This window comes from Elgaria multicarinata, chromosome 1 (genome assembly GCF_023053635.1).
Source record: "Elgaria multicarinata webbii isolate HBS135686 ecotype San Diego chromosome 1, rElgMul1.1.pri, whole genome shotgun sequence".
Classification (NCBI taxonomy): Eukaryota; Metazoa; Chordata; class Lepidosauria; order Squamata; family Anguidae; genus Elgaria; species Elgaria multicarinata.
This window is the reverse complement of record NC_086171.1, coordinates 117,738,502-117,765,756: the sequence shown is the minus strand read 5'-3', so window position 1 is coordinate 117,765,756 and position 27,255 is coordinate 117,738,502. Positions and strand designations below refer to the sequence as shown.

At 40.5% G+C, this 27,255-nt stretch overlaps 1 protein-coding gene across 2 annotated transcripts in view; it reads right to left on the bottom strand.

Annotated features, from left to right (window-relative positions):
* Window positions 1-4,610: 4,610 nt before the first annotated feature.
* The window catches only part of VAV3 (vav guanine nucleotide exchange factor 3), a 194,753-nt gene continuing 172,108 nt past the window's right edge, over window positions 4,611-27,255 (bottom strand). For both annotated transcript variants that reach the window (XM_063135512.1, XM_063135520.1), the window contains 2 exons: window positions 10,069-10,220; window positions 4,611-7,222 (listed from right to left, as the gene is read on the bottom strand). In XM_063135512.1, coding sequence (XP_062991582.1) covers window positions 7,181-7,222; window positions 10,069-10,220 — 194 coding nt within the window. In that variant the 3' untranslated portion in view covers window positions 4,611-7,180. The remainder of the gene's footprint in view (window positions 7,223-10,068; window positions 10,221-27,255) is intronic.

Genomic DNA, 27,255 nt, shown 5'->3' with positions numbered 1-27,255 from the left:
CACTGCCCCAAAATGTCTATTATGAAGTACAAACCTATGTTATAATTATGCTTGTGACTACTTAGGGGTATCAGTGTTAATCGCAAGTACGACTGATATGTGGACTATTTGATCCATAAACTGCATCCCTTGAAACATTTCACAACATGTAGCACCAACAATGTGGTTCATACTATTCAATACCCATGTAATAAATTTTATGCTGGAAAAACATATAGACTTATTAAAAGATGAATAGGTGAACATTTTTGTGATATCCAAAATGAGAAGTTGGTACTCCTTCAGTGGGTCATTTTATAGAGAAAGATCATACTGTATTGAATATTGGTTTGGGGCAACTGAAAGAGCCAATCAGGACAATGACAAGGTTCTTCTTTAAAAAGAGAAAGTGGATTTTGGAATTTAAGACTTTGGTTCCACAGGGTCATAAGAACGTTCATACTGGATCAGACCAAGGGTCCGTCTAGTCCAGCATGCTGCTTGCACAATGGCCAACCAGCTGCCAACAGGAAACCCCCAAACAGGTCTAAATGAGGAATTGGATTCTACCTCCATCCCTTTTAAAACAGACAATTGTAATAGTCCTTTGGGTGATATTCCCAGATGCTGTTTGTTAGGATGGTCGTTTAGTAATAATCCCTTATTCAATGAAGGACTGCTAACAGCTGTATTATCTACTAGTAGGATATTTATTGGTTTTCCTTTCTACAAGTTACTTTCAAGGTGGCCTTTTGGGCTGAAATGCACTGCGTTCCAAATAAAAAAATGAACAGAAACTTGGGATGTTGTCTATACTGAGCAAGAACAGATTCCCACTGTGTTCTCAGTGACATAATACCGAATGAAATTTAAGAGCATAAGAACAGCCAAGCTGAATCACACCAAAGGTCTATCTAGTCCAGCATTCTGTTCACACAATGGCCAGCCAGCTGCCTGCAGGAAGACCACAAGTAAGACATGAGTGCAATTCCATTGGCAGAAGATTCAGGACAGATAAAGGAAGGTTGTACTTCACCCAACGCAGCTAAATGTGTTGAATTCATTGCCACAGGGCTATTGGCCATGACAGTTATACTGATTTTGAACATTGGGTTTTGTTTAACTCTGATTGCTGATTGTATAATACCAATTCCTGGGAACGAACAAGTGATACTTGTTGTATCTGGATCACTATGGTTTTGAAAAATATTGCTGGACTTGATAAGCTCTTTGTCTGATCCAGCAAGGCTGTTGTGATTGATTTCTTATCTTAGTGGTTATACACGAATATGTTGGGGGGGTTTAATGAGCAATATTATCATCAAGAAAGACCAGTGTGTTCAACCTCAACTATGCTTAAACATGTATATAAGTAATTTTCAAAAAACAACACAGAATTTATTTCCGAACTGTGTGCTGAGGAGCTATTTCAAAGTTCAGTTAATGTCTTGTAGTGGCGGAAGACATTTTCAGACTTGAGCATCTGTCCAGTAGATCATACTTTTGTCAAGAGAATGGGACTGTGTGTAAATGAGGATTAGAGAAAACATAGGGACTGGGTCCGAATGATGATGTTTGCATTTGTGTTGTATCCCGCCTTGATCCAGAGGGAGAGGTGGGTAACAATTATTATTATTATTATTATTATTATTATTATTATTATTATATTATTATTATTATCATCATCATCAACAACAACAACAACAACAACAACAACAACAACACCATCATCATCAGAGGAAAAGAAGCCCCGGTGGCTTCTTTTCTCCACCACTCATCAACCAAAAAGGCTCCTGTTGTAGCTTACATCCAATCAGTAAAGCAAGACAAGACAATGTATAAAAACACCTCACACAAGGAAAAAGGAACAGGAAGGGAAGGGGGCGTGGAATTAAGCATGGCTTGTCAGCATGGCTGATAGAACAATGGCCCTGCTTCCCCTCTATACAGTTTACTGGATTGGCTGATGGTGGCATTGATCTCAAGGTGTCTTTCTTAGAATCTTACTGATGTGGCAAATCAAGAAATTAATGGATGAAAGACAGAAAATTAATAGCAGCGGAGGAACCAGATTCCACTCATCCGCAGTGGTGACTTAGATGAGCAATTTTATTTATTTCTTCCTTTTGTTGTGGCCCAAACATTACGAAGACACTTCTTATTGATAGAAAGGAATTCACATTGCAATGGAGAGAAGATGTACCTCTGCAAAAGAGCACCCTTCTCTGATTCTTGCTGAGTGTGCCAGCCGTTTTATTAGCAATTGCTGGTCACTTAAGCATAAAACACTGAGCATGTGAAAAGTATTGTTGATGAAATAGGAAACTTAGACAACAACTGTTTCCTGTAATTTCTATGGCTAAGTTAGCTCTTTCCTGTTCGTCCTGTAAGAGGAAGTTGCTTATCAAACAGCCATTTCAAAGTTCACCGAGAGTGAGTTATTTTTGTACCGAGAGTGAGTTATTAATTTTTGTGAACCGCCCAGAGAGCTTCGGCTATTGGGCGGTATAAAAATGTAATAAATAAATAAATAAATAAATAAATTGTACCAGTCACAAGATTTTTAATGAACAGTTCAGTTTTAGTGCCAACATGGCTTTGCTTATGCGAAGATGAAGCTCAAGATATGGCTGTGGCTGCAACACTTTCAAAGAAATCCTTTCCACATGTACTCATTTAGTACAGCATCACAGCCATGTTGCAGAGGACTCTGCCATGGCACACACTCAGTTCAAGCCAGGCAAGACCAATTGTGCCTCACTGTTATCTTACTTGAACACACGTAACACTTCCTTACAACTTCAAACAACTGTCAGTTTTTGTTGTTTTATATTGAAGCCCTCGGTTCTACTGGTCCCTGGGAGTACTAGTTGTTTGTATGCCTTTTTTTGAAGGTAAAGACTGGAGTGGTGTTTCATTACTGCCTTTGGGTGCTAATGCATTGAGTGTATATAAGTATAGACTTTTACATGTTACTTTTGCCTTGCTTATGGGTATGAGAATGAGCATTAATTGTTGGTGATACTGTTTTTATTGACTCATTCTTTGGTAGGTTGGTCTGAAAGGCTTTACTGTATACATGTTTATATGAGGAAATAATAATCGGAAAGCATTTGACCACTTAAGATATTACATTCGAAAAATGCTTGGTGTGTTTTATATATAATTATTTTCATGCTATGTTTTTGAGAGATGTAAGAAGTTGTTCTTTTGTTTTTTAAAAAATGAGGTTACAAAATTCTTGTATGTATTTTCTGTACATAAGTTCATTTTGTCTGTATTTACTACATTTTACAACCCAGTTAGTGTGTGCATTTTAACTTTGGGATTATCCAGAACATCGTTTGAAAACCACTCACTGGATTTACATGAAGAAACATTATAAATGGAAAAAAATATTATTAGAGCTGAGCCATAATATCACTGAAGTGGTACTTGAATTTGGGAGGAGAGTCCCCTTGAAACTCTCCCCAAAACGTAGATTGATTTTGTTTCTTCTGTGACTGTTCAGAGCAGGCAACAGCAAACTACCTCTTCCCCACAGCTGCTAGCACAGTACAAAAAGATAAGGGAGCTTTGCCCAGCTGAATAGGAAATTAGGCAATGCCCCTTTGCTCACTTATCTTCTAATGCTGTAGAAAATTAATAATTATAAAAATAATGACAAGTTTGCATTTCTGTTATAAAAATACACAAAGCAGCTTGCAAAGTTTTAAAAAACAACGTTACAGTAGTACACAGTATATAGTAATGAAAAACAATTAGATCAAAGCATTTTAAAACAGCAGCAGACCAAAACTTGAAAATAGGAGGCAGGATAAAGATAGGATGTCCTTGTGTGGCCAAGGCACTGCATGGAAGGTCTCCTGTCCCCCAAAACCAGTAAAAATTTACCCATATTCTCAGACCTCTCTCCCACCCAATGATGAGTCCAATTTCACAATTCATGAAAAGGGCTATGAAGTTGGGGCTGATGTTTCAGCTCAAATTTGATGTACGATATAGTGTGTGTTTGTGTGTGTGTGTGTGTGTGTTTATTTTTATTATTTATTGGATTTTTATACCGCCCAATAGTTGAAGCTCCCTGGGCGGTTCACAAAAATTGAAGCCATTCGAAGTATAAAACAGACCGTATAAAAACATGATATAAAATACAATTTAAAGGTTTGCAGAAAGTGTTTTGATTCAGCAGAGACCTCTGCTTACACAAACGGGAGGAGAGGGAATGCTTACAAATTCCCCCTCCCAGCTAAAGCTCCTGCACCTCCACCTCCCTAAATCTGCTCCAGAGGACTGCAGGATCCCCTGGAATCGCATGGGAGGGGGCACAGGGGGCTGCAGCGGGGAAGGAGAATCAGTTCACATCCCATCCTCCTCCCTGCCCCGTTAGTGGGAACTGCCACTGGATCAAAAGCAGAATGGCACTGTTAGCATCCTTCATTACCTGTTTAAATGTATGGCATATGTGGTACACAGCCAGCCTCACAATACAAAATATACACTGGCATTGGATTTATATTTGAGATTAGAAATGTATATAGGACATGTTAGAAATGACGACTCTACCAAATAAATAAATAAATAAATAGCAATTCAAGCCGTTGCAGTCACCAGCCATAAACTCTGACTCATTAAACAAGAAATTAACCAGTTTATTAATATATTCACATATTTACATAATATTACAAATTAAAGTACTGCCTCAGCTCACTGCAAGAGAGCAAGGGTATACAAAGGAAATGCACTGCAGGAAAAAAAATAAAAGAAGCAATGGCTATGGCACACTAAATCTTTGGTATTTGAAATACAACAGCATTTGACTTATTCAACACAGCCCATTAAACGAAGACAACACAGTCCTGACCCAGAGCTCTCTGCACATATGAAGCTTCAGTCTGACTAGAAACCCACCCAGGCAGCCTTTCACTTCCCTAGAAAGAGAGGCTCCACCTATGCAAAGAGATTCATGTTGGATTGCCAAGTCGCAATCCAGAGGCCTCGTCTGCCTCTTAACATTTCTGAAGGAGTTAAAAGAAGGCGCAGCTTCCTTTTCTCCTGCTGCCTGCTATGGTGCAAAAAGAAGTACTTGTTCTGACAGGCAGAAGGAGAAGGGTGGGTTCTGGGCCCAAGGGTCAAGCACTGCTACACAGTCCTAAAGACTTACAGGATGTCCAGTTTGCAAACTGGCAACCCTAATTGCACATATTAAAAGCTGCCTCTTGTGTAAGTGTGAACTCCCTGTGTGCAAGGAAATGCTGGGTCAGGGTGCCTGAATACCAACAGGAGGGAGGTGTTTAGATATGGCCTCACTTCTCCAAGTTCCATTAGCGCCCCCGAGTTGCAAAAATCATCCAACAGAAACTTTAGGATATCTCTAAACTATTCATCAAAATGTTTTGTGGAAAGGATACCTTTCTTAATCTTTATTTTAAGCCAATTTCCCCCCTACAAGACATACAAACACTGATAACACAGCACAATACATTTCATAGACCTAGAGATAAAACCCTACCCTATTAAAAACAGGCAATAACTCCTGGTAAGGCAATTTTGCCGACTTAAGGATCAGGTCCACCAGACAAAACTAGTTATTACGGAAAAAGAAAAGCACCAAGGAAGCATTCCTAGACTAACATTTAAGGACAGGCCATTTTATTAAATACATTTCTGGAATCATTTAGAAATGCTGTAACTGATTCCATCAAAATAATGTATTCAATGAATTCAGAATTTACATCACTTTGAACTTCTCTAAACTACAGGTATATATAACTGCTGATGTTAATAATTTAAACTATAAAAGATGAAACTCCGCAGAGCATTTCTAAATGGACATCTGCAAAAACCCATCCACCCCATTCATCTTTACTTCTTGGCAAACTCCTGGACTAAGGCGGGTTGTTTGCTGAGGGAGCTGGATGCCTTTGCAAATATTCAATTAGAATCCTAAGACAGCTGAATGAGCGAGCATTCAATTAGAAGCAAGTTTGCATTAGGAATGGTGGGTAAGGATCAAAACAGTTTGTGTGCATTCACACATGTGTCTCTACCCAACTGGGATTGCCTGCATACACCACACAAGCTTGTGGAGTAGAATAAAGATTGCCAACTGCAATTTTTTTAATGTATAATGAAAACAAGTGGTTCCTCTTACACTAAGACAAACCTCAATGTCCTGAGGAGGCAGCCAGACCATATAACGGCCGTGTTCAGAAGATACCTTAAACCATGGCTTTTAACCATGGCTAATAAGCCTTTTTGCTTTAATCACTGTGGTTAAAGCCGTGGTTTAAGGTGTCTCCTAAACACAGCCAATGTCTCCTAAATACATACAATTTGGAACAATATATGGGTGTGTGGTAAAAACTACTGTAAGGAATATTCTTTGTTAGGGCCTGTAATTTAAATTCTATATAATTCCATTTTTGAAATACAACTGTATGCCAAGCCAAAAGCCGCCTTTTAAAGTTTGTTGTTTCATGAAATATTTTAATAAGATTTAAGACAAACCTGTTAAAATAACCTTGGAATTGAACACAAAACTCCTTTGTATTGTTCCCCTTTCCACCTCCCCATCCCCCATGGCATGCAGAACTGTGTTGAATTACGTTTAGTCCCCCAGAAAGTGTGTGTAAAAATTACAGCCTTGGTGAGTGGCAAGGTTAATTAGTGCTGCTGGATATTTCAAGACAAATAATATTGACCACATGACTACTGGAATGCTCAGACATCACCCCACCCCCACCCCCCGCCAGCAGTGATAAGCAACAATAAAGTAAGCCTTCATCTCCTAAAGCCATCAGAGATGATAGCTCACAGAAAGAAAGAAACAAAGGAAGGAAGAGAAGTTTAATAAATTGCTACCCATACTTAGCATTCATTGTGGATGGAATGAAATGAAGCGTGTGTGTTTTTTGTTGTAAAAGTCTGTTTTGAAGTGATTTTTCAGGAAGGTGAGGTTAGAGTTTTGTACTGGTCCCCAGTGGTGGCAGACGGACAGGTTGCTTCTTTGCACAGCTCCGAGTGAGATATTAATCTGTCAACACAAACTTCTTCAGTAATCCCAGCGTTAAGACTGGAGGGTTTCAACAGATTGAAGCGCTGCATTTCAAATACTTAACAAGACGAATAATGCTTTGCAGACGTCTGAATTTCAGAGTCCCTGAAGTTTATGATCAAAAGTACCAACTAGATCTGTAGATCATTCATCCTCTTCTACGTAGGTAGATGGAAACCAACCCACCTGAATGAAAGAAGAAAAAGGGGCACAACGTGACATTAGACTGGTTTTCCTTTGGCTCACCATAATTCTCTGTGGGATCCCACCCACCACTCCATCAATTCAAATTGGGATTGATTCAGAACAGTGAAAAAGAGCCAGTGTGCAATGGTCTAACTTTTGTGCTAGAACATTCAGCCTTTCTCCAAACAAAGAGAGACAACTTAATGATTCAATAATGCTTGTGAAAAATATGGACTTGGTCACAAATACAGCTGACTAACAACTCTTGATTTAGCAACTCAGAACATTCAACTGAGGCAGGGAGATAGGACAAATGAGGTATTAGTAGCTGAAACTGAGACCTAGTTGTCAGCAAATTAGCTGGTAAACCTGCTTGTACCACTTCAGACTGCAGGTGGGGACTCACATGATCTAATGTGATTGAATACAAAAAAAAATGTCCATGTACATAGAAAACTCAGAGTTAGGGGAAAGGGTTCTATCTCAAGTCCTTCTCATTCTTGTTTTCGATTTGGCAGGATTTCCCCTCCACCCATATAATCATGTTTGTCCATGCCTGCATTTTGCAGTAGTGCAGGCAAGGAAATTGTCAGGCAGGCTCCGACCTTGTACTCCTTTCGGCGCCTCCTGAAAACATCTTTATTCCAAGAAGCCTTTCTTTAACATGCAGCCTCGGAGTTCTGATTTTTGCTTCTTTTTAAATTTTGTTTTAACGGTTTTATTCTGTTTTTATTTTCATTTTACCTTGTACACCGCTCCAAAATTTTTCAATGGGGAGCAGTATATAAATATTCTAAATAAATAAATAAATAAATAAATAATGTCTGTTTTTCTAAATATTCTGACCACTGTCTTTGCTTTGCTTTCATGCACTTTACAAAGCCAGCACATTCCTGTGTCCTGAAATGGGCTCTCCCTGACTCAGGATATGATTTACAGCAGTGTTCTTATAAAATGAGGGCAACTGGCAATTGTACATGCCAACACACTTTTTGGCAGTGTGGATCTAAAACTCATCCTCTGATTGCTTCTCCCCAAGCATGCTGCAGATGGACAAAAAAAGAAAAAGAAAGCCTAGGCAGAATTAATAGCAAAGAATGTCTAATTATTAACAGTTCGAACTGTGTTTTCCCATACACGGGTGAAGTGTAACCACCATTTTTCAAAACTACGCTGAATGACAATTTCCTACTTATTCTGGTCTCCTGGTATAGAAAATATGCTTTCATTTTTTTAAGTGGCAATTGGAAATACAAGATTTAAGTAATAGGATTAGTGATTGCGTGGTTCAATGTGCAAATAGCACAACCATTCCCACCTGCTCATCAAAGGAGGTAACAGTTATCATCAGGGGAAGCTTGCTGACATTCAAGTATTTGCAGGTCAGGCTAGTACACTGGCCACAAAAAGCAACTCAATATAGATTCTGAAGGCTAATCAAGACAATGAAAAGAACCTAAGTGAAAGATGGGGTTAGTATATTCCTGTTTAATCAGGAACAGTGTCTGGGGTGCTATTGTACCCTACTTTGCTCTTGGACAGGCTGAGGGGGCGAGAATATCAAGCAAAACTCCTTCCGCCCAACTACAAAGCTGCAGATTGCCCTGGCAATGTCTCAATGATCTAGAGAGCACCAGCACTACTCTAATGTGCTTTATGGGGCTTGTCCTTAAAGATAAGCCAAACACTTCAGCTGCTTTTATAAAAGCTGCACTGGTTCCTAGTTTGTTTCTGGGCTGAAATCGTGGAGCTGATGCTTTCATTTATACCTTTCATAGCCTAGGGCCTGCATGTCTTTAAGTAAGGGACTACTATTTTGGACTGGCCAAAAATGGCAGTTGCCAGGTTCCTCTACCCTGCTGGCTGGCCAGAGGCAAGTGTCTCTATCCAACAGCAAAGGAATCCCTACCGCCATCTTTTCTGTGGGAAAAGAAAGAAAAGAGCATCCAGTTTCAGCACCTCCGCTGAACAATGGTTGAAGAATCCTGCCCCTCCCTGATTCTCTCTCCTAAGGGAAAGAGAAGCAGGGAGCATGTAAGGTTCAGGCACAGCTCAGCAAGACCCACCCAAACAACACCTACAAGAGTCTCATACACATGCACACACACACACACACACACATACCACCTCTCTCTCTTTCTCTCCCTCTCTCTCTTGCTAGAAAAAGGGGTGGGATTATTGAAACACAGCCAGGGCAATTCTTGCCCATCTCTGCAACTTTACAGTTGGGAGGAAGGATTTGTGCTTGACACGCTCGCCAGAAGCTGGGCCATGCTCACCATGGTGAGCAGATTTGTTGAGACCTGCCTTTGAGTAGGCCCCTTCCTGTACCAGACCAGCTGCAACCAACTTCTGCAGGTTAGACCCTGCTTCAACCGCCCTCACTTCAGGAGAAGAGAAGATCAGCTACAAGGATCTTCTTAGCTCAGCTTAAGAATGTCTTCCCTGAGGATGGGCAGAAATGCTCCTGGCCTTGGGCAGAAGTTTTAAAACTTACATGTTTTGAAAGGCATAAGGCTGCTTCATTCTATTCTTATGCTTGTTAATCTGTAATGTTCATTTTATTGCTCTAGAATTATTGAACTTTGTGGTTTGGTCAAACACCCTGACAGCACAATTCTATGCATTTCTACTCATAAAGAAGCACCACTGATTTCAATGGGATTGAGTCCCTGCTAAGTGTGTCTTTGATTGCAGCCCAACCCTCAGAAAGACTGGATAAATATATTTCATATAAATCAAACAAATAAAAGATTCATGGAAAGAATCACAGGAAGAAATAAACACACACACACACACACACACACACACACACACACATTATGCAGTCTAAAAAAGAAACCTACCCTTCCATTTACTTCACCTCTCCACCAGCCATTGGCGCTAATCTTCGTGTAAATTTTAACCACATCTCCTTTGAGTAGGGACAATTCACGCATGTCTCTTGCACAGAAGTCGTAGCGAGCAATGGCTATACCAAGGACCTTGGGACTCAGCACTGGAGGGGAACATAGGAAGGCAACTTTATTAGAAGTTTCCTAACTGCATATATCAGTCGAGTAACATCAGCAATTTCTTTTTGCATATGCTTATAGTACAAGTGAAAACAAAGGGTTTTTTTAATGCAGAAATGCAAGCTGGACGTATGAAAAAGTGCAAAAGAAATTCAACCGGTGTAACATTTTCTTGTTAGCCTTTAAAAAAACAAAAACAAAAAAAACTCTGAAATAGAGGGGGGATGGATTTATCCTAAGTACACATAAGAACACACACCCTGGACATTTTGCAGCCCTCTTTCACTGGAGCCCTGGGCCTCCAAAAACACTGTGCCTGGATGTCAGTGGACACTCCAAAGTAGCATTTGATGTGGCACAAAGCAATGCCTGCAGAAGGGGGGAAATGGCATCTGTCCCCAACACTCTAATGGAAAAATGTTCATGCCTGAGGCTTACTGGAAAATCCCAAAGGATTCCCAAAAAAGAGGTAATGGTACACTTCTATAACGAAACATATTTTACAGGTCATAAGTTAAAAGCTTTAAAAGAGTAAACCAGTATAGGTACATAAGAAGACCTATGAAACTAATCTACAATTGTTTGAAGAACAATTAGAACAAGAAGAACAAGATCTTAATGATATAGGGCGGGAAACAAATGTTTTAAATAAATCAATAAATAAATATGAAAGACCACAGAAAATGTTTTCACTGTAAATTTGGTCTGGTTTCACACAACATGACAAGCCAGAGTATGGTTTGAGTGTGGGTTGTCAATCAATCAATCATCAGTTTATTGTGCTAGCCGAAGGCCATGACAAATACATCCATAGAAAAGCATACAACTATAAAAGTACACAACAGTTTAAAATAACCAAGAGAACCATACAGACAACCTTAAAATTACTGTGACTAAAGCTCTCATTTCGCTCAGCACTCTGAGTCTCCGTGGCAGTTTATAGCAATTTTATCTAGTTCTCTCTTCCTAATCTTTTTCGCTGCCAGTGCAAACAGGGCCACTTTGTGAGTGACATAACTGTTGGTATCGCTAAGGAGGAAGAGAACTGTTTCTGCTTGGGCATTCATGCCTCCATGTGTCAGCAGCAGTTTCAGGAGTCTCTCTCTTGGGTCCCTATACAGAGGGCAACTTAACATATAGTGTGTTATGTCTTCTACTTGTTGTTGACCACAGATACATAATCTCGATTCAAATGGTACCTTGTGGTAGCGTCCATCCAGCACTGCAGTTGGCATCACTTGAAACCTCAATCTGTACAGCACCATGTACATTGATGGTGCTATATAAATAAATAATAATAATAATAATAATAATGAAAGCATTTCTCAGGGGCAGTGGCCTCAATTTGGACAGATAACATACTCTATAGTGTTCTGTTTTTAGAAGAGGGAACCACCGAGAGAATTTAGAATTTTTAATAAGTTGTAGGTCCCTCCTGGAATCTACCCAAAAACACCAATCCCTTAGTTGCTTCTTATCCATGCTTAAAGCAAACTTCAATTCAGGGAGATGATAACTATACAGGAGCTTTTGGAATGTTGCCGTCCAATGACAATTGTTATCCATTTCTAGAAAACACTTAGTAGGAAGACGCTCATTTTGCAAGATGGCGATTCGTTTAAAATATTTTAGCTGCGCACTCTCAATTCTTGCCCTAACTGAAGGACTACCAGCTTCTGTGCGCAAAAAAGCTGCAGGGATACCAGATGGAAGAGAGAAAAGTTTTTGAAGGAAGTTGTTCTGCACAATCTCCAAGGCTTCGGTCGTGGTGTTGTCAGACCCCCAGATTTCAGACCCATAAAGCAGCTGTGGTATTACTTTGGTGTTAAAGATTTTTAGGGCAGGTTCGATCAACTGTCCCCCTTTATTATAATAAAACTTCATTAGAGCCCCTATAGTTTTTTGTGCTTTCAATTTCGCTGCCTCCCTATGCCCTTTCCACGAGAGGGACTCACTAAAGAGAATACCCAGATAGAGTGTGGGTTGTCACTGAACCATAAATAAATATAAACGGTTGTTTTTATATTGTTGTTTTTATGTTTTTAAATTTTGTATACTTTAAATGTTTACGGTTTTAACTTTTGTAAACCGCCCAGAGAGCTTTTGCTATGGGACGGTATATAAATGTAACAAATAAATAAATAAATAAATTGTTGTGCTAACAATACATAGTTTGTTAACCTCAAACAACCCATCAATGCTGGGTTGTGAACTATGAATTGTTTGTGGTTAACAAACCATGGTTCGTTAGCATGGCTGGATTCACATAACACAACAGCCCATAATTCAACAACAACCCATGGTTCAACCAGTTGTGGCTCATCGTATTGTTTGAAGCAGTTTATATCTTGGGCTTTGTTCTGATATTCTTGCACTCTTCCCTGAGAGTATGCCTAGTAAATCTTACTTCTGGGTAAATATGTATATGCAAGAAACAAAGCGCATGGTCCAACCAAATTAAAGGGCTTGTAAGTTCCACTGATTTCAATAGGAACATTTTCAGTACATACATAAATCTCTCCCATCAAAACCAACCAGAGAGATTTTATGCATGTGCTTAATTCTCCAACTGAGAACAATTTGACGTTTAAATGTGCTTCACTGGATTGGATCATGCCCAAAAGGTAACTCCTGCAACTTGGAGACAATGAGAGCTAAGTAGTTCAAGACTACAGCCTGAAATATGTTTAGGACCAAAACAACATTATTTAAATCTGTGATTAGTATTTACATCTTTTTTATTATTTTTATTTTCTCCCCTCCCCCCCCGGCCGCCTTTTTTTTTTTTTTTTTTTTAACCATAAAGTACAGGGTCTCCAATGTGGATCAGGATTCTAGTGTGGGAGTTAGGGGAGGCATTTAAGACTGGATTAAGTTAAGTCTCTGCAACCACTAGAGGAATAAAAATGAACAAAATATATAGCTGCTAGATACAGATTTAAAGTAATGACTGTTTTAGCCCTAACTAGAGCTTGTTTAGAACAATCTTCCCATAATTTGCTTAGTAATAGTATTAATAATGGTAAATTCAGGGGGCTGTATAGAACTAGCAGTCCTGATCTCTTAATGCTTTTAGCAGAGCTTGGAGAAGGAGACAATATTACTTGCTCCCTTCCCTCAGTCTTTCCCTTTTCATACGCCAATTCGCCTCCACTGGATAGCAGCCGTTACCAACAGTAGCCAGCCAGATCTCTCCAGGAAATCTCAAAAGCATGAAAACATCAATCCTCCTCACTGCTTGTCTTCAGCAACTGGTATTTAAAGGTACAACATGTAAAGTCTAAAGCTGTCTTGGCTAATACCTCTTGACATACATTTGCCCCATTAATTTGTCTAGTCTTCCTTTAATACCAACTAAGCTGGTGGCCAACACATGTTAACTACACGTTGTGTTAAACAGTCCATTTTGTTATGTGACCCTGAATTTTCATATTATTGTGATATCGTTCAGTATTGACAAATTCTATTGTAAAATCACCATGTCCCTCCATTGTGGTAAAAAAAAGGAAAACAGTCCCAAAACAATAGTGAAAAAACTATTTGACTTGGATTAGGAGTCCAAGGTTTACTGGAATGGCTTTGACCATACTACTATCTCTCAGCCTAAGAGGGGTGCTGTGAAGATGGAGCAAAATAACTCCCTACCTGTCATCATTCCTTGGATGAAGGTCAGAATTTAGATGGGTTGAGCAAGCAAACTTTTTTTTTCAGGTGCTACCAGGTCAACATACCTGCCTACATGGTTGTAGCATATTCTCTCTCTCTCTCTCTCTCTCTCTCTCTCTCTCTCTCTCTCTCTCTCACACACACACACACACACACACACAGCAACTATGTGGGATAGTATCACAGAGAAGTAATTCCTTTCTACTAGCTGTACCCGGTGTAACATACGCCATTGTAGCATATCTTAAAGTTTATTAATTAAATATCATCGCAGGGGCAGGGGCTGCTTGGAGGCCACCGATACAGCGCCATCTGGCAGACCTGGGGGGCAGGGAGGTCGGGGTTCCTGTCAGCCTTGGGCTGGCTGCCAAGCTCACATGAGATTAGGCTGGGGCCTGGGCTCGCAGCAGGCGAGCAGCCTCCCACCTGGCCACCAAGGGCCCCGGCCGTGCCTCGCTCATGATCCAGACCCTCTCCCGGGGTTCCTGTCAGCCTTGGGCCGCCTGCCCAGCTCGCATGAGATTAGGCCGGGGCCTGGGCTCACAGCAGGGGAGCGACCTCCCACCCGGCCACCAAGGGCCCCAGCCGTGCTTCGCTCATGCTCCGGACCGTGGTGCTTCCCCTTCGTGGGGGGGGGGGAGCGAAGAGGCAGAAAGGGGGGTAGGATTACCTTGGAAAGGCTGGAGGAGTTGGGCGAGGGGCTTAGCAACCTGTATCAGCTGAAGCCTTTACGGAAACATACCTAAGCGTTTTATATATACAGAAGATCCCATATGGTGTGCGTGTGAATGGGGTTTCAGTAAGCCAAAAAACCAGGTTTCAAGAGTTGCACTAAATAAGTGCAAAAGGAATCAGGGAAAATTGACAATGCCACAAACACTGCAAACTTATGACCAATTTCCATGGCTGAACTTATTATGGATTTGGAGACTATCCTATAAATAGTCTTGGCACTTACAAACTGAGCTAGTTGTTGGTGTAAGTAAACTAGCATTCAGGAAGTAGCCATTATTGTCTTATATAGCCATTTCCTGTTATTTTTATTTTTGAGTTTTCTGTCTAAATACTAAAGGTGACATAGAAGACATAAAAACAATAAAACACAGGAAAAATAAAACAGAAGAACTATTTAAAAAGCATTAAAATTAATATTTTAGAATAGAATAATAATAATTATTAGAATAATATTTTAGAAACAGCAGGATTTTTTTAAAGTAAACACATACATAACAAAATCCAATCCGTCTCTAGTTAAAATTCCTTAGACTAATTGAAAGTTCACAGTACAATCCTATCCACGTCTAATCTGAAGTAAGTCCTGTGGAGTTCAATAGCATTTGCTTCCAGGTAAGTGGGTATAGGATTGCAGTTTAAAAAGGATCTTCAGAAATTAAACAAACACACAAATAAAAAAAAAAACTCCTTAAAATGCTGGTAGGAAGAAACCAGAAGAGAGAGGTAAGAGGGAGGCATTCTATAACCGGCATGCCGCTACTAAAACTATCCATGTTTATTTTCCCAGCCGCGCAAACTCAAGTAAATGGTAGGAGATGGACTAAAGTTATGTCCACTGATCCTAAGGTGTAAGGAAAGATATATAGGAGTAGCCACCCCCTTCGTGCTAAAATTGAAGACAAGGTACAGATAGTTCCACCTAGAACAGTGAAGAAGAAAAGATTTTTCTCAGATCACCGCAAAAGGATCCTTGACTGCAAAGGCAAGATCATTAAGAATTCAATTTTCCGGGGGTGGGGAGGATGATTACTTTTATTGAACCCAAATTCTTATCATCATCATAAAAATATTTCAATGTCAGAGTCACAGACATTCAAATTCTACCCCCCACCCACCCCAGAGAGCAAAACTGGCTTTTCCCAATGTAAAAGTAGAAGGTATATATAAAATGGTATCTAAATGAGAAAAATATATAGACAGCTATGATAAAGATCACTATTTGCGTTCCAAAATTGCTGCACACGCTTTCGTGTCATATTTTATTGTGGACTCATATGGTACCAAAATGCAATATTTTACACACTGTGGCAGCCTTCGCATAACAGTAACAGATACTGTGCTTTGAAAAAAATAATAACTATACACACTTCAGTGACCAAAATTGAAATGCCTAAGATCAAATCATAGCCTGAAAATGAATTATACCCCATTTTGTCACTATCGTATCTAATACATAATACCTTTAAGCAGAAGCCAGTATTATAAATATGCTTATAAGGCGTATTTGGGGGTGGGGGAAAAGTGGGGGTGGTGAGAAAGAGAGAATCTGCCATTTCATATTAGCTTTCAACCCAATATGTAAATATTGTCCACAACTGGCCCTAGGTGTGCACTAAACAAACACTTCTAGCAAAGTTGTCAAATGCCATATCCTTTCCCCTATGTCACTTTATGAGATGTACATTAGCTATGACAGAAGGAAAGCAGCAAGAGAAAGGATGGGAGCTATTAGAATTCAGAGGCAAAGCAAGGAGAACCTTAAATAAGGCATTGCTCATATCAAGCAAGCCATGGTGACAGAGGGCCCCATCCATGCTGAGCCAGGAGTTCTATCCAGCATCCTGTGGCCTTCCCAGAATATTTCTGGGAAGTCTACAAAGAGGGCATGAAGATGACAGCCCTGCCCTGTTATTTGTGCCCAACATCAGAAATATATTGGCCCTGTACATGGAGGCTATCATGGTTGTGAACATCTTCCTTAAATATGTTGAATCCCCCTCTTAAAAACATCAATCAGAGCAACCCTAGTCCCCACAGGTGGCTTTCCAAAAGGCGTAAGGGTGGGACAGAGATCCCCCTCCATCAGCAGAGAACTCTGTTCAGTGGAATGGGGGGCATCCACCCTCATTCACTTGTACCTGCAGAAACTTCTGCAGCTGTATATACATCATCAGTGGTGTTCTGGGGGCAAAACAAGGGTAGGAGCCAAGATTCAAAGCCCCAGGATAGCCCACATACATACACATCACCCCGGACCTGGCGTGACTAATTCCTCCCCAGTGGAACCAACAGGGGAGAATTTAAAGAAAAAACATCCAGCAAGGGGGGCGGGCAGATACGCCTGCAACTCCCCTGCCTCCCAACATAACCTAACATTTCGGAAGCCGAACGTACAGATTGTTCTGTCAGAAAGTTAACAATGCACTGGGTGAAAAACTACTTCCTTTGGTCTGCTCTGAAACAACTGCCAATCAATTTTATTGAGCGATAATGAGTATATATCATGTTTATGGGTAAGGGAGGAGAATTTGACTTGGAGCTTCCGCCTGTAATATGCAACACAGGAGACCTGATGGTGGCTAATTGGTGATTACTCTCTACATTCTCAAAATGCACTTTCTTCTTTATTACTCCATTACACAGAACCCCGGCACTGAAAACATCTTTTGACCATAAGTCTTGTTTACCAGGATCTGATCAAAGACCCAACTAGTCCAGCACTGCATCAAAAACAGTTTGCCAGGCAGATGCCCCAAGGAAGTCACAAGCAGAGAAACTAACAGGGATGCCAGTTCTCTGGTATTTTACCTGCTATTTGGTATTTTTGCCTCAGGTTCAGTATCTAGGAATTTTGTCTTCCCCCTTCCCTCCTCCTTCTATTGACACTACATTGCTTGGCCCACCCAAACAACTTTAAGGCTTTACTTCAATTTTCCCCAACTTATTATTTATTTATTTATATAGCACCAACCATGTACTTGGTGCTGTACAGAATATACAAATAAAACAGCAATACCCTGCCTAGAGGCTTACAGTCTAAAATCACATTAAAACATATGAAGGGGGGAAGGGGTTACACAAAACAGAAATAACGGAATAATCATAGCAATGAGAACAGTAAATCAGGCTAAAATACCTGATTGGGTCATTGTAGATATTTTTGGACCTCAACTCTCAATATCACTGGCCAGGCTGGCATGAGCCATTGGGAGCTGTAGGCCGAAAACACCTCAAGGGCCGCATGTTGGTAAAAGCTACTTGAATACATCCCTGGCTCCACCCCACCAACTCAGTCTTTTTAATAACAAATCAGCCATCTATGGTAGCTGGGACTGAATGGGGCTGCAGTCCAATCCATCTAGAAGCACCAGGTTAGGGGAGGATGTCCTACGCATTTCTAGTCAAGTATGCTGGGTCAGAATATGGGAATTCTCATGTGGTGGAACTCTATTTTATGCAAGGACAATCAGGCGGTGTGTATGGGGTGTGTGTGAGAACCTGTGGACCTCCAGATGTTTCTGGACTCCAACTGCCATCAGCCCCAGCCAGCATGGCCAATGGTCAGGATTAAGGGAGTTGTAGTCCAACAACATCTGGAGGGCTATAGATTATATGCACACAAACACTCTCACCCTAAGGCTTTAGCTATACATCTAATATTAAGAAGAGAACACATAAAAGAAAAGAAAAAACATGGTCCCTTGAGACGTCTTAAAAACTGTAAATGCTTTTTTACACAACAAGAGAAGTTCAAGAGAGAATAAGGTAAACAATACAAGTGCATAGAAAGAAACAGATGGAAAATATTAACTTGTAGACAATGTACATGCAAAACGCTAAAGAAAGCTTTTTTTTCTAGAATGAAAGTACTTTATCACAGAATGCAATATGGTTTTATTTAGGGATGGGACGAATACTGGAGTCACAAAAGCATGGTTTTTCAGAGTCTAAGGCCACTTCCAAGTATTTTATTTTATCTAAAATTATTTCTGCTTTAAAGGGTAGAATATGATAATTTTAGATCTTCAACAGACATAATATAATCATGACCATATATTAGGTTTAGCCTGGCCTCAGCGTTGCATCGTTCACCCAAATTCTGAATGCATTGTAATCCAAAATCAGCTTTGATGCTTTTTAGCCATTTTCCAAGATGAATCGGAACCACTTATTCATGAACAGCTCCTACATAACTGGATGAACATTTAGATGACCTTATTTGGGTGTGTGTGTGTGTGTATGAGAGAGAGAAAGAGAGAGAGAGAGAGAGAGAGAGAGAGAGAGAGAGAAAGGAAGAGAGAGTTCATTTGAATTAGCTATGTGATTGGTCTTCCATTCATTTGTTTGTTTCATTAATTTGTTGACTAGAAGACATTCTCCCAGCCATGCATGAGCTGCTCAGAAATAAGGGCTCCCCCATGGCTAGGAGAACACAATTCTAAAACATAATTCTTATTTGGTCAAATTATGTGCTCCAAGGGGGTGGGGGGGTGGGATCCGTCCCTTCCCTAATGGAAATATTATATTTGAAAAACAGAAGCAAATTGAGAAGAAATATAAAAGCAGTAAAGCAGTACCTGACCAGAAAGGAGTGGAGGAAGGGGGAACAAAGCTGTAGTCTGGAGGAGTTACAAAAGAAAACCCACAGAACAAAGAGGGGGCTTAGAGAAAGAAGGGGGGGGAGAAGAGAGACAAGCAAAATGACATTGAAATATTGGTCAAAATAATAATACTGAAATAGTAATTTTATCACTTAAGTCTCTGGTAACAAGAAACCTAAAAGTTTGCCTAAAGGAACTTAGTGGTATTTTTGCCCTCCTCCAAATCCACTCATCTGCTCCTTTCTTTGCTCTTGCCTGAGCAGAGGTAAAGAGACCGGAGATTTGCGCTTACTCTGCCATTCCCCCACTCCCTTTCTGCGTCTCAGAATTAGTAGGGATGTGCATTGTGCAGAAGGAAGCCAGGAAGCCACGGGTTGTCTGTGCTCATGCTGGCACCTCCTATGCTGGAACAGCTGCCTTTAAGGAGCGCAGTGTAATGTGGCAGTTGAACTAGTGTTGGGCTAGGACGGAAGAGACAGGGCTGATATCCTCACCATCTTTTAACCAAGTCACTATCTTTTATACTGTTAGTTTTACCCTACCCAGTGCCTGTTTACCCTACCCTGTGCCTGTTTGCATTCTCTTCCCCTCCTTATTGTTTTATTATGATTTTATTAGAATGTAAGCCTATGCGGCAGGGTCTTGCTATTTACTGTTTTACTCTGTACAGCACTATGTACATTGATGGTGCTATATAAATAAATAAATAATAATAATAATAAAAATAATAACCAAATGTATCTCACAGGGTTGTAATAACGATAAAATGTAGAGTGGGGGTAAGGTTCCTATGTATACCACTTTGAGCTCCTTGGGACGTAAATAAAATTATAAATAAATAAATAAAGATGAGTGGCTTCCAGGATGAAAAATATATTGGGTGGATTCAAACTTAAAAGACTGGGTTCGGACATCATGATAACCCACAACGGGTTAAACAAGCCATGATGGTTTTTCAACCCATCATGTGTTACTGTGTCATCTGTTGGGAGTTTTTTTTTTTTAACCCATGATGGCTTATTTGGCCAAAATAACCCACTCTGATAACCCACGGTCTGCAGAGTGGGTTATTTAACCCATCATAGGTTATCATGTTGTGTGGAGGTCGCACTGGGTTAATTTGGTCGTCTACAGAGTTGCCAGGCAAGAGTGGTCAAAACCATTGCTGATGCTCTCCTCCAGCCAGCAGATCTCTATTTTCATTATCTGCCTAGCAAGTGATGGTGCTTTCAACTGCACCGCACCCTAACCCTTCACCTGGGAGTGCTCTCTGTAACCTCCCCAAGAATCGAACACCATCTTGGTCGAGTGGCGGCAGCTGCATAGGGTTGCAATTTTGCCTTGTGTGCTACCCTGCCAAAGGGTGCAGCATAACAAGTTTTGTCCCGCTGCTGCAAACTTCCATGGAGTTATAGCTGCCACCCCCTTTTTTAATGAGAAAGTGCTTTTGCTCACGTAGCATTGTCAGTGTGCAGGGTTTTCAATGGGCTTCCCTGCTAGAGAAGGCTGTGTATGAAGTTTGGTCCTGATCCTGCAAACTTCCAGGGGTTTATTTGCAGCACCTCCTTTTGGGTGCACTTGGAGTTTTTGCTCTTTTGTGTATAATCATGCAGGATTTTGATGGTGTATCACATGCCTCCCGACCAGGACAAGAAGTGTATGAAGTTTGATCCCAATCCTGCATACTTCCAGCATTTTAGAGCCACCACCCCTTGTCTGGGTGATGCTGAATGTGCTGAATAAACCTCTTCCCTCTCATTGGGATATTGTAGAAGGTTAAAACAAGCTGTTGTGATGTTGTCAATGGGCGAAACAGCGCCACTGCTAGGGTTGGAGGATTGCCGCAGGACAGGAGGGCAGGGTGAATGACTCAGATTACACACAGTAGCTTTGTCTGATCATATGGGGGATATCAGCAGCTTATTTTCAAAATAAGCTACTGTGAGTAGTTTATTCCCATCATGGTTTAAAGTGGCATCTGAACACGGCCAAAGTTTTGGGCTGATTTCCCCTCTGTGTGGTGCTCTACACCCTCAAAGAGATGTAGATACAAAGGATGATTGCATGGCCTGTTTTCAGCCACTCTTCTCTGTATGACACGCCATCAAAATGCATGTCCTGTGGATTTTGCTGGGAGCTAAAGAGAGAGGCTAGAAGTTGACATAGCATCTTCTTTTGCACATGCACCATTTTATACTGTGGAGAGAACACCACAGATTTCTCTTTTGCAGAAAGAAAATGGACCCATGACTGAATGCATCGAGCCACCTAAATGCTGCCATCTTCTAAATCAAAGAGGACACCTATGCACTTCACAGCTCCACAGTAGGAGATGTTTAATAAGTGATGTTTAATAAGTGCTGCTTCTCCCATCACAGCAGTGCAACGAGGGAGATCTTTTCAATGCAGAAAGGAACATAATATGTACTTTTCTCTCTCTCCTTTGAGACTATGAGCCAGTTTAGATTATCATATCTTGGTTTAATAAACTGAGATAAGAGCAGGGCTTTGCCCTTGCATGCAGCTCCTTTGTTCCTCACTTTACAAAAGCTGTGATTAAACCAGGAAGCCCAGAATTAACCACAGACTCCAGTTTCATCTGAACTGGGAAACTATGGTTACTAGTTTCAGAACATGAAAGGATATTACACCACGATCTGTGGTTGTTTTAATATCTTGGCTTGTTCCAAAGCTGGTAGCCATAGTTTCCCAGTTCGGATGAAACAGGAAACCTCAGTTAATTAGAGGCTTCCTGATTTGATTGCTTGTGTCACAAATGGAGGAACAAAGAGGCTACATATGTGGGCCGTACACACTGTTAGGCAGAGATAGGATTGTCCAAAATTCCCATTCAACCATCTATCTTCCATATACTGCTATCTCACTTGGGGGGTGGGAGGGGTGAGAACTTACAATTATACCACTTGACTTTCCTGATGCTTCCAGTGCAGCAAAAGGTACTCTATGTTCATCCCCCAAATCAACAAGTAGTGTGGCACAGAATAAACCAACACCAACATCAGAGCTGCAGATCCACAAATAATCGCTCACTCTGTTTTCCCCTGATTCCACAGGGTCATTATAATGAAACCAACATGTTTATGAGCTCAACTAGATTTTGAATAGGAATAAGTAACCAAGAGCCAACAATCTTCCAGTTCAGTTTGATAATTACTTCCATTGTATTTACAACTGAGCAAGACTGCGGGACTAGTAGGATTAAAAGGAAGACCAGGAAGATAGATTTCTCTTTTAAATTATGTACAGCAAAATTGTTTTTGGGTTGGGTTGGGACTGTCCCTCTTAGTAAACTTTTGGCCAACTCCATCTCTCCGTGTGAGGTAAAGGAAGTGTATCAGGTCATACCCTCTTCTTTCTTTTTAAACCTTTTATACAGAGATATAAGATGAAGAAATAAGAAAGTGAAGGTTGATCTGAGAGGGTGATAGCCTGGGACTTGGAAAGATAAATGTTCAAATCTTCATTCACCTACAGATTTTCACTGACAAGTCTGGGCAAGTCACCGACTCCCATTTTCCACAAGCAAGGTCAAGAAAATGGGTCTCATACAGCCTTAATCTAGCCTTTAATTATTGCAGTTGTGATCTATAAACCACTTTACCTTCAATCAGATTTCAGTAGGGCTTCTTAAAAGTGCCTTTGGGTCACATTTTCTTAGCCTTGCTGAAGCTTATCAGAGAAAGGTAAGTGTGATATGAAGACGACAAGTCAACAGAATTCTTCTGGATGTGAAGTGTCTGAACCACATGGATATGGGTAAAGCTGATAGTAAGTACCTCAACTAGTACGTGGACTTTTAGAAATCACTTTAACACAGCTTTTTTATTATTAAGATGGGATAATGACTAAATAAAATAGTGGAACCTTTCAAGAAACTATTCATAAAGCGTAAAGAAGGAATCAGTTATCACGGTGAGATGTTGTATGGGCAGAACCAATCCAAGATCTAACATTTATGACAACATGTAGCATGTAATCAGAATGGGATAATAATTCCATTCAAATTATGGACAAAATTATGTAAAGTTGTGGACACCTAGGCCAAGTTCAGACATTAACAAATTATTTTTTTTATATATTTTTATTTATTTTTTTATATATTTATTGCATTTCTATACTATCCAATAGTCAAAGCTCTATAGCAGCCTTTCCCAACCTTATACCCTCCAGATGTGTTGGTGCAACTCCCATAATTCGCAACCTGCATGGCTATTGGCTATACAGGCAAGGAATTATGGGAGTTGCAGTCCAAGAGATCTGGAAGACACCAGGTTAGGGAAGGCTATTTTGTTATGAAAATGAACTGCAGTGGACCTTAGGCTCATATGGTCCCTTTTCCTCCCCTCCCCAAGCATTTGCTTCTAGTTTGCACAAAACAACTGGTTCCTGTTTTATCTGGATGCAGAAAGCTAGGCCTTTTGCAAACCATAGCTTGATTACAGACTAGTATCTAAATCAGTCTTCCCCAACAAAGTGCTGGTATTAACATTTAAAGCCCTAAACGGCTTGGGGCCAGGCTATCTGAAGGAACACCTCCTCCCATATGTACCTGCCCAGACCCTAAGGTCATCCTCAGGGGTCCTTCTCGGAGAGCCCCTGCCAAAGGCAGTGAGGCAGGTGGCTACCAGGAGGAGGGCCTTCTCTGCTGTGGCACCACAGCTGTGGAATGAGCTCCCTAAGGAGGTTCGCTTGGCACCTACATTATATGCTTTTAGACGCCATGTGAAGACCTTTTTATTCTCCCAGCATTTTAACAGTCTATAAATAAAATTTAACTTGGTGTTTTAAATTTGTAATTTTGCATTGCTGCTGTTTTTATCTGGTTGAGCTTTTATATTGTATTTTATATTGTGGTTTTATACTGTTGTTTTATACTTTGAATATTTTAATTTTTGTGAACCACCCAGAGAGCTCCAGTTATTGGGCGGTATAGAAATGTAATTAATTAATTAATAAATAAAATAAACAAGGTGCCCTCCAACATGGGCTGGAAATTATGGGAGTTGAAGTCCAACACCTCTGGAGGGCAGCAGCTTGGGAAAGGCTGGTCCAAATGAAGGGAAAGGGAAAGGAACCCCTCGTGCAAGTACTGAGTCACTACTGACTCTTGGAGGGACGCCAGCTTTCGCTGACGTTTTCTTGGCAGGCCTTATGGCGGGGTGGTTTGCCGTTGCCTTCCCCGGCCGTTATTACCTTTCCTCCAGCTAACTGGGTACTCATTTTACCGACCTCGGGAGGATGGAAGGCTGAGTCGACCCGAGCCAGCTGCCTGAAACCAGCTTCCACTGGGATCAAACTCAGGCCGTGGGGAGAGTTTCAGCTGCAGAAACTGCTGCTTTACCGCTCTGCGCCACACGAGGCTCGGTCCAAATGAAACCAGGTTCAAACTGTGGTTAAATCATGGTTTCAGATTGTGGTTTGAAAACTGCATTCAGCTCTGAATGCAAACTGCACTTTGCTGCAAACTAGAAGCAGAAGCTTCTAATCTCCTCTCTTTCCCTTACACACAAGGGGGAGGCAGAGGAAGCATGCAAGCCTGAAGCACGGTGTGGCTAATTCTCTAAACAAATCATAGCTTTATTGTTGCATTTGCATCAGGCCTTAGATTTTGCCTAACTTCTTAAAGGACATACTAGTGAAAACTTGTTTTCAACAAATCTGAGGGACATAAGTGTAAAAATAGAGCCACTGGATAGTTTTCTGAAATGAAGTGAAGTGATCAACTAAGGCTGCTATCTTATAAACACATAATCTGGGAATAATTCTCTTTGAACTCAGCGAGGGTTACTTCATAGTAGACATGTACAGGATTCTGCAGTAAATGAAGCTTTATTTTGCCTAGCCTTGTAGAAAGAACAAGTCTATTGTAGAAAGAACAAGTCTATTGAAAGTTTATTGATCAGCCACCTTATGAATTCTTGAATAGCAGCAGGGAAATGGCACTAAAGTTATCTCAGGAATGATACTTAAAATAAAATAAAATAAAATTATATTGCGTTAATAAATGAGATGCTGGTTTAGGGCAAGCTCACACTTCTGGGGACTCTTGTGAAAGGCTATAATTCTGCAAGCTCCATGGTCTTACTGTGGCTTTTAATCTCCTGACAACACACTCATAGCCACCTGTTTGTGTTATAAAGCAACATGCGTTTGACTACCGAGGGTGGGGAGAAGAGAAGAGACAAAAGTCACAGTTGGTGTCCAATGTCTGCAGCTGAACTATTTAGCAACCTGATTCTTGTTGCATCAATCCGCATATTTATTTGCTGTGCCTCTGCAAAGCCACAGGACAAGATCTTAACGTTAGTTGTATTTATTACTCTTATGATGAGTGTGTGTGCATGATATTTCTGTCTGCTCATACCCAAGAATCACCAGAGTGAAAAAATAAAATACAAGACAATGTAATGCAAGGAAGCTGTACATTTAACTCTATGAAGCCAAGTAATGCAAGAGAAAGAAGAGGGAATTTATAAAGAGAAGAAGAAAGAGCATATGCATCAATTGAAAACTGAAGTGAAGCACTGGAAGAATGTGAGTCAGAAAAAAACCTCAGGAACAAAAAACTAGATTGCTTAATAGAAAAACCACCAAATAGAGGGAATGAAGAACAAAATACAAAGGGATTTTTTTTTCCAGTAAAGGTTGTGCTTCTTGGAATTAAGTTCCACTTTCTGTAACCATACATAGAATTGAGGCGTAAGAGTGTTTTCATATGTGAGGCTTTCATATTCAAGCCTCAAACAATGATAACCTCTGATCATTGTTTAATGTGGAAGTGATTGCTGAGGTGTAATGCAAATGGGCAATTCTGGGCAATGCTGGTTTTTACAATCACATCACAAAGTGATGAAAGAAACATCTGCCTTAAGCCTCCATGTGGGTAAACATGCTAAATCTTTCCCTACAAGCTTGATTTTCTAAGTTTTTTCTAAATAAGAAGATAAGTGTTGTTGGGAAATAAAGCATAATCGAAGAGATGAAACTCTATAACACAAGTGATGGGCTAGTCAAAACCAGAGATATCAGCAACCAGACTGGGCTGTCTTGGAAGTTTTTGTTATCAAAACTATTAGCATTTCCCATGCCTTCTCAGATACTGAGCGTAATGTAACTCCACCATATTTCAGACTCTGCACTGTTGTTTTTTGCAGAAGATTAAAAAAATCTATGTATCGTCTGGCAATCTTCCAATGTGCTTCTATTTAGCGATGGGCGCTATTTATCAATGGACACTTCCACACTATGTTAAAAAGATGCATTTTATATACAACGTCAATTTCTGAGTAAGTTGCAAGGAAGGCGTGACTTTGGGGCAGGATAGGTGTGTGTGTATGCATATGTATGCAACAATCATATTCAGTCTATACATAGGTATTAAAGAATATTACCCACTCCATGCACAGCTGTAATTAGACATCCAGTGCGTTCCCCTCCGCTAGCAAACTTTTCCCTTGCTATGTTTATTGATGTGTGTTTGCTGCATCCCGCAAGCCTTTTCCTGATGTTCTTTTTACATGCAATGGCATTCAACCAGATTGCGGCTGGACAGCAGGAAAAACTTCCTGACTGTTAGAGCAGTATGACAATGGAACCAGTTACCTAGGGAGGTTGTGGGCTCTCCCACACTGGAGTTATTCAAGAGGCAGCTGGACAGCCATCTGTCAGGTATGCTTTAAGGTGGATTCCTGCAATGAGCAGAGGGTTGGATTCGATGGCCTTATAGGCCCCTTCCAACTCTATTATTCTATAATTCTGAATACCTAGAAAGGCCTACCCCCACCCCCCAAAAAATCCTGTTTGGAAACATAAACAAGCAACATTGTAGAGGGAATCACTATGAACTTAATCCCCCTCACAAAAATACTGCTTTATACTTTGTGGTTTTAAATCACACAAATAATTCATTTAAATGTCAAATGCAAGATTAGAACTACATGTTTATTAATTCATGTAGCCAAAAACAGCACAGCCAATGCAAAATTCCTGTTTACAA